The following is an 18819-nucleotide window of genomic DNA, read 5'->3' on the forward strand; positions in this document are numbered from 1 at the left end:
TCTGGCATATTTATTTTTTTTTCTTTTACAAACTGACTATCTAAAAATCACACCTTCTCGCACTGAAGAAAGCATTTGACTTTCTTATAGATACCCAGGAAGCTATCAGAACATTCTCCAAGAGAGGCCAGGGACAGGGGCGCAGGTGCACAGCGAAGGCTGGGGGTGTGCTTCTTGGCGACTTGGGGCTCTTTCTCTCTTTGCGCTTTCCAGGCACTGAACTCAGAGCTGCAAGGACAGGAGCACCGGCACCTTCCGGACTAAGGCTCTGCCAGGAGCGTACCCCAGTGAGGTGTATCCAGCTGCGGCCACCTCCCGAGCTTCCCAGCGCGCAGACCTCCCTCTCTCGCGCATCTCCAGCCTCAGGGTCTTTCCTCCTGGCCATAACCACTGGGTCCCCCTGCGAATATCCCGGATTCTCAGCCCTTGCGGTCCCACTCCTGCCTCTGCGTCCGACCAGTGGTTCCCTCCCGCCCAGGACCACAGAACCCGATCTGAGCTGAGCCGCTTTGCCGCCAGCTCTCCGGTCTTGGCAGGACACGCATCCCGCTTGGACTGGTTTGGCTCCGGAGGTGCACGAGGGCGCATCCCGCCTTCTCCTCCTCCGCCCCCAGGTTTTGCTGTCCTCTCCTGTCTGCTAGTCAGCCTACTTCTGCGCCAGCTGCGGTCCTTTTGCCTTTCTTGCATAAACCATGTCAGGCTCTGGGAGAAAAGACTTAGATGTGAAGCACATCCTGCGACTCCGCTGGAAACTCTTAAGCCATCCTTCGCCTTCCCCAGGCAGCCAGGCGGGGGGCGGCTGCCTGCAACAGGACAACAGCGGCAGCTTTGAACACTGGGGACCCAGTCAGAGCCGCCTGCTCAAAAGCCAAGAGAGGGGCAGTGTGAGCACTTTCTGGAAGAAACCTTCCTCTTCCTCCTCTTCATCATCCTCCCCATCCTCTTCCTCCTCTTCCTTCAATCCACTGAATGGCACCCTGCTCCCAGTTGCTACCAGGCTGCAGCAAGGGGCTCCTGGACAAGGCACCCAGCAGCCGGCCAGGACTCTTTTCTACGTGGAGTCCCTAGAGGAGGAGGTGGTGCCAGGCATGGACTTTCCTGGACCACATGAAAAGGGGCTGGTCCTACAGGAGCTCAAAGTGGAGCCAGCCAACTCCAGCCAGGCAACAGGTGAAGGATGTGGACACAGGTACAGTAAGTCCCCTTGGGGCATCTGGAACATTCCAATTTCCACTCTTTTATCCTCTTATTCTCTTGTAATTAGTAAGTCTAAAACGTTCCAGGTTGAAAATTTGAGTGAAATTTCAGCCTGACTTTTATTAACCAAGTCAAAATCTCATTAAAAGTTTGGTCGTTAATTTCTATTGGTTCATACCTGTAACTATATATTTTTTCCTTTTACTAATTTTCATTTATAAGTAAAAATTGAATACACATGCATTTTGGCACATCTCCAAGTGGAATGATTCTTTTACTTCTCGTATTATATTGCTATTCCATCATCTTCTGTCATTAAATTATATCAATCATCCCATTATCTGGTGTCAGCTTAAATTGGCCTTAAACATCATCAAACTGCATTTTATATACTCACTTAGTAACTGACTTAGCATTAGCTTTATTATCTAGGATCCCTGTGGTTTGAATCTGTATTCCAGGAATAATGAGATGGACAAAAAGCAAGGCCAATGGACAATAGCATTATTTTACTTCTGCTCCACCCCCAGACAGGGTTACTATTCCTTATGCCAACTTCTCTTTTTGTCTTTATACTTTTTGTTAACTTTTTTGTTAATGTTGTTGGAGATGTTGGGAATGGAACTCAGTGCCAGGTGCATGCCAGGCAAGCACTCTACCACTGAGCTGCACAACCAGACCCCCAGCCCACTTGTGTTCGCTTTTGCCTTTTTTCAGAGTAAGTCTTAGAATTAAAACTGTTGCTGATCCATTTTGCATTCTGCTGCTGTCATTTGCTGGCTTACTATTAGAAGTGTGGATGTCTAGTAAGCAGATGAACATTTATATCTAGTTTATTTCTCACATTGTACTTCATAAGTGTTCTGCTACTTAGAAGACATAGAAAATCTTTTCAACATAAAACTCTTGATTTTTACATTTTTAATAAATTGACTCATTATTATTCTACACTGTATCATTACTAGTTTGTGCATATAATGAGGATATGAAAGGATTTGCATTTAGATTCATATGATATCAGAATACATTATCAAAAAAGAAATACAGAAAAAGTACAGCAAAGGGATAATGAATATGCTATAAAATATTAACTATCAAGAACAAATTAGAAATATAAAACACTTCCAAATTTCATTTAATTGAAGCAGGGTATTATAAAGTTGAACAAGTTTTAAAAGAATATATGAAACAAAATACTATATGTAGGTACTATTTATGCTGACAAATGTGATGTTAGAGATACAGAAAATTTAACTATAATTGTATTATTATGAATGATGTGGATTTTTATTTTAAATTTAAGAATCATGATGTATTTTAGTGTGATAGTAAGACCTTTAATATTAGATTATTATATTAAAAGAAGAAATTTAATTTTCAATTTTCAAGTATGTTCAAAGTTTTCTATATATAGGAGATCTAAATCAAAATTTATTCAAAATAACTATAACTGAATACTATGAATATTATGAACCTATCCATTCACTTGATACTTATAATTTTTGAATTGTTAAAAGAAGACTTTTTAGGTTTTTAAATTTTCTTCAGTTGAAAAGATATAAGTGATTTGGGGGAGAGGGAAATTGTTCATAAATACTTAACAATGCACCTTATATATTTTCAAGGAAACCAATTTAGTCAAACATTTTCTAATTACTGCTTTAAAAGCAGTGATATTTTGTGAGTCAGCTCAGGAAAAAAATATACCATATATATGTGTATGTTTGTATGTATATGTGTATGTACAGGTATATATGGTGATTTTATAAGTATATAAAATCTATGTATATATTTTAAACATTATATATGTGCATATGAATATATGTGTGTGCATATGCAGATACATGAAACTTTGAATCTTCAAATCACCTGGAAATATCCGCCCTTCCAGGAATATTAATGTTTCATATTTACAAAAATAGTTTGCTGTTAGCACATGTAAATCTGTGAGGCATGTTTGGCATCAACAATTTATGAACACTTTCATAGGAGTTGGAGGATTTAAAAATACTAATGAATTACTGATTTAATGGATTATAATATATTTAAATATATAAAACTAAATTACTAGTAGCTCAATTAGGAACAAAACATTGATTAGACTTAGCTTACTTTAGAATATATTTCATTGTTTTTAATTCACAAATTTTTTTAAGTGATGAGAATTCTGAAAATAACACATGTACCAACCCAAATAATCTTTACTGTTGGAATCATGGTGCTTTATGGAATTCTGCATCTATAAGTATGGAAAATAATAACAATTTAATATATTGTAAGAGGAGGGTTCATTTCCCAGAAAAGAGAGTAGTTCCAAAGTAAAATACTGTATGGAAATTTTTTGTAATTCACAAATGTATGCAAAATAACCAGAAAAGTGAATTCAACTTTTTTTTTTTCTGTGAGTACACATCTAGAAAGCTACATAGTGCTTATGATGATAAATGTGTACAACAATATCTAAATCTTATAATAACTTTTATTACACAGATCATTATTATATCATCAAAATGACATATTTAATATTTAGTATTTTCTTTTATCTATTCTGACTTCTTGATGATTTAATCCCTATATACAAAAAGGGGTTTGTTCCTTCTTTTTATTCATTTGGTCTTGCAGTAGTTAGAAATATTGTTCCAGCAAGAATGAGGAGCTAAGCTGTTTAAACTTGTTGTTAGAACTAGAGATGGAGTTAACTCAGCAGAAAGCTGCCCCCCCTCTCAGAATTCTAGAAAGGTCTTACTACACATGGAGAAATGTAGCAGAAATACAGAAATAAACAAAATTTACTGCCAAAATGCAACATTTAACTCACCTACCCTACACTACACCAACACCCACTATAGTATCCCATCATGAACAAATATCTGTACTCTATTATCTTAATCACTGTATAGAATAAGAATATGTTTAGTTAGGTTGCTGATTTATGGTATTATTTTTTCTACTTTCCTCTCCAAACTTGGGTTAGAAAGTATGTGATTCCCTGGATATTCATATGTGTAAGGTGGATATTTTGTCCAAAATACCATATGCAATAAAGAAACCAAAGAGTAATATTTAAATTATTGTAGTTTACAGTGATGTGAGAGAAGATGTTTCCTGTTTTAACTGTTTACTATTTTCAATTTCAAATTCTGAAGAGTACAGTTATCAGATTCCATGGTTTTAGTTGCTATCCATAAACTATATTTCCAGATTTGCATCTAAACTTACACATCCCCCAACCTCTGGCCTCATGCCTACACCTTTCTGTCTGACATCTCAGATAGATGTACAGGGACTATTTCACTGAAATATATACAAAATTGTGTTTCTAATCTCCTTTCCATTCTTATTCAATATCCTCTCTCAGGGAATACTGTTCCATGCAGTAGGTTGTATAAGCAACATATTTGTCAACCTCCTCTTTTGCCCTATTTCAAGATTCCATAAAACCCTGCCATTTGACTTAGAGAGTCTCCTTTGTGTCATCCCACATCTCTTCATCTCAATTTTTTGCACCCAATCTAAGTTACCATACTTTTTAGCAAAACTGTTATTTTTTCCACCTCTTCTCCATCTTGCCTCCTGTAATCCATTCTCTGCACAGAAATCAATGAAAATGATAAAAGAAAAAGCTGAATCATTGTTCTACTTCCTTGCTCCCCACTCCAAAGAGTGTTTACCACTCCCTTATCACAATATGCACCATGGAAAATTTCCTGATCACAATGTGTACCACAGACATCTTGGCCCTTCTCCTCTGTGGGCCCTTTCTCATCAAAATTCCCATTGGTCTCTAAATTCCAGACTCTGCCCATCTATTCAATTTTTCACTGCCCCTGGGCTTCACAAATTTGCTTTCTCTCCTCATACACTGGTTCCCCTTCCTTCAACCAACTCTTTCCTGAGTTTACCACAATTCATCATGGAGATGTCTTGAATAAAAACACTGTACCATTCTAAGGGAATTATTTCTTGATCCCCCAAACAAATTTGTATCTCCTGTTTTATGTTCTTAGTGTAAATTCTCTATCCTTTTCATCAACTCTTATTAAAGCTCATGTCACATGTTAATTTCTATGTTGATTTGTCTCTAAGTGAAATTGCCAAGTAGAGAGGACTATCTGTTGCTCTTCACCTTATCCCTAACAATAGAGCAAGTAATTACTCAATGAAAACTGTTGAATGAACAAATATTTGCCATAATAATATTTAAAAACATGATTAATAACATGATTTTTGCCAGATTGCATATTATGTAAGCTAAAATTTATAACGCTCTATTATCCTGATACAATTATGAATCTCTTTGGTATAGTAACTTGGGTATTATATAAATAGACTACTATTACATAAAACAGAACTAGAAGAAATGATATCTTCTTAGGAAAGAAATTATTTTATAAATTAAGATTAGTTTATCAATATTTCATAGTGTTCTTCCCCCAAATTCCACAATTTCTTGGCACTGTATCCTCTGAGCAAGTTTGCTTTAGACAAACTAAGAGTATAAGGAAAAAGAAATAGAACCTCAAAGCTGGTTTTGCAGGCATTCAAACCCCAGGTCTATCTGTAAGAAACTTGTGAATATCATATAGCAATAAGATGAAAAACAATTAAAACTTTTATTTATAACAAAAAATGCAGATTAAAGGACAATATTCCAGTTTTCATATATGTTTCTAATGAATATTTTATAAACTCTATTATTAGTAACCCTAAGGTATTATCTTAAATTATTTAGGAAAATTAAAGAAAATCTCCGTATGTAATCAAAGTAAGTATTTGATTAACACAAAATATAATTTTGTTCAGACTTTGTATTTATTTTTCCATAATTTGTGTCTATGTAGACTAGAAGTTTGTAAGAGCTACAAGTTGAATTTCCTTGGCTTTGAACAAGAACTCTCAAAGAATGTACAGAAAACTCATCTATATATTATTAATTAAGTTTTGCAACAGTTAAACCAGTATCAAGTTATTGACCAATATATCACATTATTGATTTATCATACCATCTAAAATAATTTTAGGTATTTTTGTAGTCATTCTACAAAGTAAATGCCCTGGAATTTACATATTTGTTTATTAAATAATAATTAACTGATCTTTTTTTAAATTTAAGGTACATAATTTAAATCTTTGAAGAAAAAACTGATGAAGACACAGATGATTTGAGCATAATTAAACATGGTTTGAAGATCTTTAAATTCAAATATTGAATGACGCACTAAATGGATTTGATGCCTCCTAATTTTAGTGATTTGGGGACAGGATATGAAAATAGGCTTATAGAAATGTTAAAGAAAGCTTGGTTATTGTACAATTGTCCCAAGAGAATGATGTGCTATGATTTTAGGACCCTAAGCGAAATGAATTTTGAATGTAACATCTGTAAAGCAGATCATTTTAACTAACAGATCCTGATAGAAATAGTGATTTTAAGAAATGATATGAAATTATTCAATAACAATGAAGATGGAATTAATATTAATTATAAATTGTTCTTTCTCATTTTTTAGGCGAATGAGAAAATATTATAAGATTATTCACAAAAAAGTATGTTATATGTAGAGAGATAAGGATGATGGACCATTTCTCATTGACAGTAATAAATGAGACGACAGTGAAGTAGAACCTTTACAGGAGTAGAACTGTACATTTAGAATTGTGTACACACTGAAGATATTTTTCAAACTGAGAATAAAATCTTTTTTAGATATAGAATTTTTGAAATAATTCATTAGCAACAGGTAAGTTCTATAAGAAATGTCAAAAGAAAGAATCCAGACACAATGAAAATGATATGGCACACAATAAATATACAAAAGAATTAAGAACACCACACAAAGCAATAGTATGGTTTAAAAAAACTCATAATATTTTTTCTATTTAAGTCCGGAAAACTCATAATATAATTAATTTTGGATTCATAACATAATTAATGTAGGATTGACCAGAGAGAATAATGTGCTATGATCTTAAGACCCTAGGTGAAATGAATTTTGAATGTAACACCTGTAAAGCTGATAATTTTAACTAACAGATCCTAACAGAAATATTGATTTTAAAAAATGATCTGAAAAAGAAGACTATGGTATTATACTTTAACCACATGTATGAAATAAATATGTGGTAATAACAGAATTCAGATTTGGAGGAGAGAAATCAATGTATAGTGTTTTAAAGTAAGTGTGTATTGATACATCACTTAAAGGTAGTCTAAGGATATATTATAAATCCTAAAGTAATCACTAAAATTTTAAAAGTGATAAGTATTTAATAAATCAAGAAAGAAGACAGGGAAAATGATTCTGTAAAAATCATTCAATTAATCTAAAAAAGAGAAAAAATGATAACAACGAAAAGATGCAACAAATAGAAAACACATAGCACAAATGACAATCTGACTCTTAACCAGTACCTATAGTAAATGTAGCAGTCTGCACCTCCACAATTAAAATACAGAGAATATCAGATTGGGCAATTAAAGCCTAACCATTACACTGTTTACAGAAAATGTAATTTAAATTTAAATATACAAAGCTGATTAAAAGTAAAAGAATAAAATTATTTGACTTGCTAATACAAAACAAAGAAAGTCAGGGTGGACATATTAATAGCAAAGTACTTCTCAAACCAAAGAGTCTCTGTCCAACAAAGGGAATCTATTCAATTCTTATCGCTAGATTATCAGGTTGAAAAAATAAGTGTGTTCCTTCTAAGGACAGGAAAAAGATGAAGATGTATTCTTTCACCACTTCTACTCAGCATTACATTCAAGATATAGTAAGCTCCATAAAACAAAGATAAATGAAAAGCATATATTTCAGAAACAACCAAATAGAACTATTTCATTTATTGACAAATTGATCACGTACATAGAAATGAAGAAATAAATTTATTTTCAGACATAATTGTCCAGGGAATTTTTAATGGAATCGTAATAGTATTAATACAATAAGAAGAACTTAGGAATATATAGTATACAGGATATGAAGACTCATAGATTGAAAATAACAAAACCAAGTGGCAAGAAATTGGAGTCTCAAAGAGTGACAGTTATACCATATTCATGAATCAGAAAACTCACTATAATTAAGTTGTCAAGTATCCTCCAGTTGATTTATAGTTCTAATAATTCCCCCCAGAAAGTCTGTATAAGCCATTTTTGGTACAAATTGACAAGATTATCCTAAAAATCCACCCCCCCACACACACACATTTGAAGGATCTGGAATAAACCAAACCATTTTGAAAAAGATAACCTAATTTAAGGACTAACAATCCTGATTTTCAGACTTGTTATGAAGCTATATTAATTAAGATAATGTTGTATCAGTATTGGAACATATTTTCATACTAGTTATGTAGTAAAATAATATTCTACCATAAAAAGAATAAACATTATTCAACACTAAGTTTGAGTGAGAAAAAAATATTATAGTGAGGCAAAAGCTCACTGGATGGAGTATTTCTTCCGTAGCATTCATCCACTTTAAGTCAGATAGTTTTATTTCTTCAATTCTATGTCGATGATCAATTTGACTCAAATGAAATAGTTCTATTTGTTTCTAAAAATATGTTATCTATGTATTGATTATCTATGCTTTGAATAAAAGTTTAATTCTAACTTACTTCACATCATATATTGAAGTCAAACACTTATTGAATTTGATGTACAATCCAAGAAGTCAGCCACTGGCATTCGCCTTGCAGAACCTGATGCTAAAATATGTGCCTTGAGTTTTCTGTGCCTCCCTCTTGGCAGCTGATGATAAAGAAGAGAAGGCAGAATAGTTTTACATAAGAAGCTCTGCACAGCAAGAGGAGAAGGCTTTGCCACATAACCACAAGGGATCTCTACCTTTTATTTTCATTGCCAATGCTGGCAGAGCATCTGGGGAGCAGGGATACTGCCATGAGCTTTACCTCATGGCTCAGAAATGAATGAGCTGTGCTATCCAATGCTGACTCCTCTTAGTGTTTTATCAGAGGACTTGGAACCACTACTAAATAAAAATTTTCCTACAGAGAGAAAGAGTTCATTTTTCACTCTATCATTTTGTCTTAATGGTTATAAAATATTTAGATTTAATTATTCTAATGACTTTTGAATAGCCTGTGGTTTTTAAACTAATTTTTTTAATGGAAGAATTCTTCCCACTATAAAGTTGAACATGTATTCCTATAGAAGCTCTCAAAACACAAGTTAAAATCTTTTCTGAATGTATTTTTGTTGTTGTTTTCACAAAATAGATGCACATTTTGGACTTTTAACTCACATTGAAGACTGACTTATATCTGTTCTTACCCTATGTCCTCTCACATTTCATGTAGTTCATACAAAATTTAGTCTAAGTATGAAAAGTTACTTCATATTCATCAATAAATTCTAGAAAAAAATTATAATGCCACAAATTTAAAATATATAATGTATAAATATCAATAATTCTTTGTAGTTTGTATTTTTATGATAATAATATTGTTTGCCTTATTCTAATATGTTGTCATCTACAGTTGCAGCATATGATAGAAAGAAAACTCGCTTAATAATTAGAAAATTTATAATTCTAGAGTAAAATCTGCCTGTTTAGGAAAATGTCACCATTTAGTCATATGAATTGTTCTTTATCTTTTTTACTACTGGAATATGATAGAGAGACAAAAAATGCATCATTTTAAAATTCTTTCTATCTTGTTACCATTAAAAATGACTATGGCTCTATCATTGATTCTACTTGCTTGCTAGCATAACCACATGAATTGAGCTGTACTTTGGCTATTTAAGGTTTGAATTCAAATCTATTCTAAACATTTTACTTATATGGTGGGACAAATATACCCCAAGGAAACACTAAATATTCTTTCACTTAGTGAAAACTATTTTTAACTGGTTTCTTTCTCTATTCCAAGACAAATATACCAGGCTACCGGGATACAAGAAGGTCCAGTAAAGGTTCAGAGTGAAAATTTTGTACTAAAAAATTAACAGGTAATTATTTACAGAAATTAAACTTGTGATATACCAAAATATACATATCAAAGGAGATGTTCAAAGTAATAGAAGAGGAAGTCTCCATAAGGGACTTAATGAAATTCAGTTCAATCTAAATATGTTCAGTTATTAAGAAGAGGAAAAACTGTCAAGTATATTACCATGAACATGTGTAAAAATCAGGAGTTTGGCTTGCTGACTAAATCATACTCGAACAAGGAGGGGCCTTCTTGATCTTATTAAGGACTTTAGATTTTACTTACAATAAGGATGAAACAATGATGTTCCTGATGAAACTCTAACTTTGGTCAATCTTTCTGTTATAGCATGGAAGATGGACAAGAGAAAAGAAAGGTGTTGAAACTGAATTTAAAAAGTACATTAAAATGTTTAGATAAGAGTCTTAATGAGGAACTATTATTTTAAAAAGGAGTAGAAAAAAGACTTTGGAAAATAAAATACCACAATTGATCCCAGCGACTTGGGAGGATGAGGTGAGAGGATGGCAATTTCAAAGCCAGCCTCAGCAACTTAGTGAGTCCTTAAGTAAACTAGTGAGAACCTATCACAAAATAAAAAAGGGGCTGGATGTGTGGCTTAGTGGTTAAGTACTCATGGGTTAAATTCCTGGTACCAAAACAACAACAGTAAACATAAAAAAACAAATATTTTCAATTAATTAAAGGATTATTTGTAAAAGAGGGAGAAGTGAAAGGGTTCCTACAAGTTTGGATATGAAAATGAGATTTTTCCTTCTTGTTGTTTGGTTGTTATTGTTGTTCTATGAAGAGAACAATGCAAGAGATTGGAAGGTAGGAAACAGTTTTATTTTATACAATCTGAATCTGATAACTGACATACATTTATTGTTCAGGCAGAATAACTGGAATGGAGTAAAGAAATAATAGAAATAAAAATTTAGGAAGCTGTATTTAGAAAGTGAGTTGAGATTTAAGATTCCACAAGAAGAATAGACATGGAAAGCTGGTTGCAGTGATGCACATTTGTAATCTTAGGGACTTGGAAGACTGGGGCAGGAGAATCTCAAATTATAGGCCAGTCTTATAGCAAGTTATTGAAACCCTTTGTCAAAATAGAAAATAAAAGGACTAGGGATGCAAATCAGCCATAAATCACCTCTGGGTATTATCCCCCAGTTCGGAAAAAAAAAATACCAGACCTGGACATTGAAAACATAAAATACGTGGTCATCACAGGACTTGTGGTATTGCTCAGTGATAGAATACCTGTAGAATACCTGTCTTGGATTTGATCCCTACTACTACTTTTCCCTCTAAAAACAAATAAACCAGCAAAAATATGTGGAAATGAGATTGACATTGGGATGATATGGCATTCTAGAAACTGAGAGCAAAATATATTTTTTGATGAGTTGTCTATCACAGATTGAATATGCCCAGGATTATAGTTGGAATTAAAGGAGTGTTGATGTCTTTGATGGATTAGAATGCAAAATAATAGCAATGTGAGGTGCATTACACAAACAAGTCACTTGAGTCTTCAAAACAAAAATGATTTTTTTTCCTGATCATAAAAATAGGTTTATAGTATAGTCATAGAGAGAAGAATAGGAATATCCTACCCATGGAAAGGTTACAAGTGAGATAGTATTATGTATGAAGAACTTTTAAATGGGACAATGCAACTTTGAGACTGACAATCTCAACAAATCAACTAAGCTAAAAATATAAAGCTTTATATAAATTAATTTAGGAAATAACAGAATGAAAAATAAAGCTTACAGTTTGTGTGATGGTCAAAGATGCTTAGATTAAGGAGCACAAGTAAGATTAGAAAGGTAAAGTCAGTGATGAAAAATTGGTATAGATGGATCTATTATTCAAGGCCTCTTTAGAGGGTTTCATTATAACCACATATCTCACCAAGTAGTTGAGATATTTTTGCAAATGTTAAAGAGGGCATGTGTTGTCATTTTGAATAGGCTTAGGACCAGCTATGACATCTGTGGAGGTCAAAACAAAACTAAAACTCATTGCTTCTTTTTGAAAAGAATTCAGTATTTAGAGGCAGTAGAACATAGAAGTAAGCATGAGGGCCCTTCTGATCATAAATATTTTTGTGTCTGCACATGTCCAAACTCTTTAACTGACCTTGAAGAGAATTGTGATTATAGCACACTGTGCTAAAATAATAACCTTTCATCATAGTATTAGGAGAGAGATGGATCTGGGAAACCCAAGAAATGAAAAAAATCACTTCTGGTTGGAAGAGTTACATCTTGAATGAGTTTCAGTAAATAGAATTTATAAATATATATTTATAAATACATATAATATATAATTATTAAGCTCTTAAATATTTATTTATACATATGCCTTTATAATATATTAATTTGGGATAATAAATAACTGTCAATAGATTACAATACTTCTGAAACATTCAACACATTATTTATTTTAAAAGAAAGGTGATTAGAGTGCTGGAATTATGGCTCCAGAGTTATGTGCGTTCCGCTAGCACACATGAGGCACTAGGTTTGATCCTCAGCACCACATTTAAAAACATAATAATAAAGGTCTTTATAAAAAAGGTGATTAGAAACCAAGAAGGTCATACAAAAGCTTAGTCCTTGGGTCTCAGGGAAGTTGACAATTATGGAAATATTTATGGACTGTCATAATTCTACTTCAAAATATTTTTTCAATATTAAAACATACTCCTATAATTGTCTATGTGAATATGACCACATGAATTAAATAATTCCTATTTCTATTTCTTTAGAGAAAAATATATGGGTGTAGGTTTAAATTTCCTTTGGATTTATTCATTATGCACTAGGTTGGAGAATTAAATTGGTGTAAAACCTAGCAAAAGAGAAGGGGAGGTGATGAAAAGCCATCACTGTACCCAAGGATGCCTGCCACATTAACATGTTTACCTCTGGCAAATAAAAGGCTTGTCACAATGTCAGGTAGGATTCCTCTTATTTGTTACTGATTTCAGTTATCTTTTATTGAGAGGTAAAGTACAACTTTTCCTTTTAAAACTTATAAATTTCATTAAAATGTGCAGATAAACAACTAAATGAATAAATGTTGGCAATTATTTGGACTTTGGATTTTCAGATAAATAACTCTGGGAGTTAATATTTGTAAAGAAGGTTGCTGCAAAGTATCAGAGCTTTATTTTGTTATTATCAAATGGCAATTTAGAAAAATGTGGGCAAATCTTAAATGTTCAATAAGAAATATCTAAAATCCTTAAAGCCCCATTACAAAAATATTTCTACTTAAAAATTCTGGGATTTAAGATTATGGTCAGATTTCAGATGAACATTGAGTTTTTAGATGATTTTATAACAGCTGGTATACTATATATTAATTTTTCCATTTTAATTTATACATGTTACATAAGGATAAAGTACAATACAATCTTAGATCACTGTAAGAAAGTATATTTGTTTCTACCCAAATGCAACATCAAAATAATCTGAAAAAGAAAAATAATCAGTAAAGACAATCAAATATAGTTGTTATTAAATGCTATCAGTTATTTTGTCACTATAAAAAGGCAAGACATCAAAGAAAGTCACAAATACAATATGGATGAATATATATATAATATAACATGTATATATATATGTATATATATATATATATAATATTATTCATGATATGTATTTATATTTATAGAAATATTTGGAGTATATGTAACCAAAACAATGTTAATCATATTGAAAAAATATAAAGGTACTTTATATAAAAAATGGCTTACTGTGTAAATTAAAGATATGTCATATTAACTTTGGTACTTTGGTTAATATTAATTTTTAAGGTGAAAACTTCTTGTGATATAAGAATAAAATGATAACACCACAAAAAACATTCAAAATACTTCAGAATTTTTAAAACAAGAAGATTGAGAAGTGAAATGATTATTTCAATATCATCCATATGTTCAGTAGTATATGTACTTACCAAATCAAATTTAAAAAGGTCAACTAGTGTACTAGGTCAAATAGAAAACTCTTTTAACATAAAAAATTGAAAGTATTTAACAAATGACTTTTATATTTCTGAGCTAACAAACTAAATCTTAATAATTTAAATATTTTAACAATTAAATCTCTTCTGTAAAAATAAATTAATAGATATGCTATTTTACATAATCAATATATTGAATTATATATAGATTATAGTAATTTAAATTAACAGAAAAAAGAATGCTTTAAATTTAAACTGTGCAATTAGTTTACAGCTAATTGCAGAATTAAGAATTGAAGAAAAAATAACTACCACAATGAGACTTTAGTTCATACCTGTAAGAATTTATTGTTTTAGCCAATTTTGTGTCACTGTGCTAACAAGAATAACTTAGAGGAGTATTAAAGCTCTTATGACCCAATCATTTCTCCTCTGAACCTTCTTGCATTGTCTCACAGATGAAATTTTGGGGGACACTTCACATCCAAACTATAACAATGCACCACTTGCCTACAGTTACCACCTAGTGGGTCCATTTAAACTAGAATTGATTGATAAGGTTACAGCTCTAACAATACAATCATTTTACCTCCATACTTCTTGCATTAACACAGTAGCTTTGGGGACACACCTATTACCCAAGCCATAAGAGCTATTACCAAAATGACTAAAGGTAACAAGTACTGCTAAGGATCTAGAGAAAAGGGATCCCCAGAAACTGTCATTGTGAATATAAATTTGACAATCATTATAGAAAAATTGTGTGGATGCTCTACAAAGACTTAAAATACACATATTATTCAGCAATCCCACTGTTAGATACATATCCAAAGGGTATGAAATTATGATACACATGATATACCTGCACTCCAGGGTTCCTGAAGCATTATTCACAGTGTATGCAGTATGGAATGAACCACGGTATCCACTGGGGGTAAATGGATAAAGAAAATGTAGTACATATACATAATGGTATGCTATTATTTGCCCTTTATCTAGAAGAAATCTTTCATGTAACAACATGGATGAACCAAAGAACATTATGCAAAGTGAAATAAGTGAGGAACATAAAAACACTTATATGTGGAATAAAAAAGCTGATCTCAGAAAACAGTAAAATGGTGATTATAAGATGCTTTGAAGAAACTGAAGGATGTTCATCAAAGGACACAAAATCTCAGATAATAGTTTCAGGAGATCTATTGTATAGCATGGTGACTGCAGTTTATAATAAACATATTGTGGTACTTGAAAATAAGTAAATGAGTACTATTATCACCACAAAATTAGGTAATGAATATATGAAATAGTTTTTTTAACCATTCCACAATGTACACATATAAAAATATCATGTGTAAATATATAAAAATATTTCTTTAAAAATTTTCAAGTAATAAAAAGAGATATAGAACACAATGACTTCCTGCATTTTAACAAAAGAGAGAAAGAGAGAGAGAGAGAGAGAGAGAGAGAGAGAGAGAAATAAAAAATTAGAAAAGAAAATACCCAAAGAGTCTAAAAATGAAATTGATAAAAATTTTTTCAAAAATAATGATATAGGAGGGCTGAGGCTGTAGCTCAGTGGAAGAATGCTTGCCAAGCATGTGTGAGGCACTGGGTTTGATCCTTAGCACCACAAAAAAAAAATAATAATAAAATAAAATAAAGGTATTCTGTCCATTTACAAATACAAAAATAGTGACATAGGAAAATATGCCTAACAACCTGGTCATTTAAAAATATGTAAAACTCTGGCAGTCCTGATAGAAATGAAGAAAATGTACTTTATAAATAAGTAGATCTACAGAGCCACATATAAATAAAACTATGTAAATAGAGAATATTATGTAAACAACGTGTCAACAAACTTCCAAGTGCATTGCTTTATAATGAAATAAGTGTATATTATCAAATACATCCACAATAAAGGGTGAAAGTATAGACTTTCATAGTTTTATAAATTGTTAATAGATAGCATAAGTAATACACAAATATGTAAATATGGCCCAAGTTATATATCTCTATTTAACTTTAAAAAAAGAGAAAATTCCTGTGATATTTAAATGATTTCAATTATAACCATGCTGAATTATAATATTAATGCTTTTTTAAATAACAAATTAATCACAAAATATCATTAAATAAATTATATATATTTATAAAAATTCTAACATATATTAACTATCTAGAAACATATTAAAATATTGAATACTTCTATACTTAAATATTTTTTTTCTCAACACAATATCAATATACAAAATGAACCCTATCAGATAAAAGAATTTTTAATTACATCAGTAGATATGAAACAAAAAAATCAAAATTATTAAATATTTTAAAAATGGAAACAGTTTCTTTTTACATTTTTTATTTGTTCATTTTAATTATACATAATAGTGTGATTCTATTTTACATAATCATGCATCCTCACAATATAACAGTATAATAAAATCAATTTGCTCACTACTACCTCCTTTTTTCTCTCCTAACCCTAGGTCCTCTTGTTTTACTGTTCCCCCTTCTATTTTTATAAGATTTATCTCCCCTTATTTCTCTCCCCCTTTTCTTTTTCTCTAGCTTCCACATATTAAATAAAACATGAACCCTTTGATTTTTTGAGATTGGTTTAATTTGTTTAACATAGTGCTCTTACATTTCATAACTTCATTCTACTTTATAACAAAATAAAACCCCATTTTTAAAAAAATATTTCATGTATTCCTTATCCATTCATCACTTGATGGTCACCTAGGCTTTTTCTATGCTTTGGCTATTGTGAACTGTGCTGATATAAACTTGGGTATGCATGTCTCCCTATAATATGATGACTTTAATTTCTTAGGATATACACTGAATATGGTATAACTGTGTCATGTGGTGGTAAAGGATTTTCACCAAATATTACTAAAAGAAAACAAAGCAAAAAGAACACAGGAATTGAAGGAAACTACAAAAGTTATAGATTTTTTGTGTATAAAATTTTCAGAGTGTACACACACACACAGTATGGTGATATCTATTATAATTGTGGATATTTAATAAAATAAAAAATGAACTAATATTCTAAGTATTTAAATAAAAATTAAGCATTATTTGAAATTATATTTCCAGAATAATGGGAAATAATGTTGAAATCTTAAGAAAGAAGAGAAACAATGAAGAATTGCGATATCATTTCATTGTTAGATTTCCTTATACCATTAACAGGCACTTAGAAATACATGTGGAATAAATACCTCATTCACTATCTAACAATAAAAAAAAAAACAAAAAAAAACCCCGAAATACCTTGGAATAATAAAAATACTTTGTGAGAGTTTAAATGAGATTCATAAAGTTATAGTAAAAGTTTCAAACTAATAAGTAATTACAGAGATAAAATATATTTCTAATTGAGGATATAATGAACATTAAAATTGTTACAGAATTGTCACATTTATTCTAAAGTAAACATGGTAATTAAATATCCTAGAAAATCCAAGAATGGAAATGATACCTTTTTTGTTTTATTTTGTATTATAATTTCCTTTTTAAAAAATTCATTTATGGATTTATTGGATGAACAATTCTTTTTAATTTTACTGATTGTTTTTTAGTTATACATGATAGTAGAGTCTATTTTAATATAAGTACACAAGCATGTAATATATCTTACTCTGTTCCAATTAGGATTTCAGTGTTGTGGGTGTACATGATAGCAAGATTAACTGTGGTATATTCATATGGAAAATTACTTCAGATTCATTTCACTCCTTTCTTTTCCTATCCCTTTCCTTCATTCCCCTTTCTCTAGGCCACTTAATCTCTCCCCCACCCCACTTTATTGTGGGTCTATTTCCACATATAAGAGAAAATAATTGACCTTTGGTGGGGTTTGGGGGGAAGGGGGGAGGGATTGACTTATTTCACTTAGCATGAGAGTCTCCAGATCCATCCACTTACTGGAAAATGTCATGAAGTCATTTTTATTTATGGCTTCTTTGTTGTACTCCATTGTGTATATATACCACAATGTCTTTATCCATTCTTCTGTCAAAAGGACAACTAATTTGGCTTCATAGCTTAGCTGTTGTGACTTGTGCAGATATAAACATTGATGTGTATATATCACTGTGGTATGTTCATTTTAAATCTTTTGTACATATTCTGAAGGATGGAATAACTGTGTCAAATGGTGGTTCAATTCCTAGTTTTTTAAGGAGTCTCCATACTGCTTTTCAGAGTGGTTGCACCAATGTGCAGTCCCCCCAACAATGTATGTGTACCTTTTCACCACATCTTTGCCAATGTTTATTATTAATAGTGTTCTTAATAACTGACATTCTAGGTGGGGTGAGATGAAATCTCAATGTTGTTTCAATTCAGTTAGTCAAAGATGTAGTAATTAGATCAGAAACCATGCACCTACTAGAAGAACATGTTGGCCAGACATTCCAACATGTCAGATCAGGAGCAGACTTCCTTAACAAAACTCCTAATGTGCAACAAATAAAGCAAAAAAAAAAAAAAATGAATAAATGGAACAGCATCAAACTATAAAACTTCTTCACAGCCAAGGAAACAATCAAGAATGTGAAGAGAGAGCCTACAGAATGGGAGAAAATCTTCGCCACCTGCACCTCAGGGTGTTAATTTTCAGGATAGACAAAGAAATAAAAAAAAATTAACACC

General features: G+C 31.6%; 1 protein-coding gene across 1 annotated transcript in view; it reads left to right on the forward strand.

Annotated features, from left to right (window-relative positions):
• Positions 1–692: 692 nt before the first annotated feature.
• The window catches only part of LOC144250993 (kelch-like protein 1), a 380194-nt gene continuing 362067 nt past the window's right edge, over positions 693–18819 (forward strand). The window contains exon 1 of the mRNA XM_077794136.1: positions 693–1189. Within this exon, the coding sequence (XP_077650262.1) occupies positions 693–1189 (497 nt within the window). The remainder of the gene's footprint in view (positions 1190–18819) is intronic.

The sequence above is a fragment of the Urocitellus parryii genome, chromosome Y (assembly GCF_045843805.1).
Source record: "Urocitellus parryii isolate mUroPar1 chromosome Y, mUroPar1.hap1, whole genome shotgun sequence".
Lineage (NCBI taxonomy): Eukaryota > Metazoa > Chordata > Mammalia > Rodentia > Sciuridae > Urocitellus > Urocitellus parryii.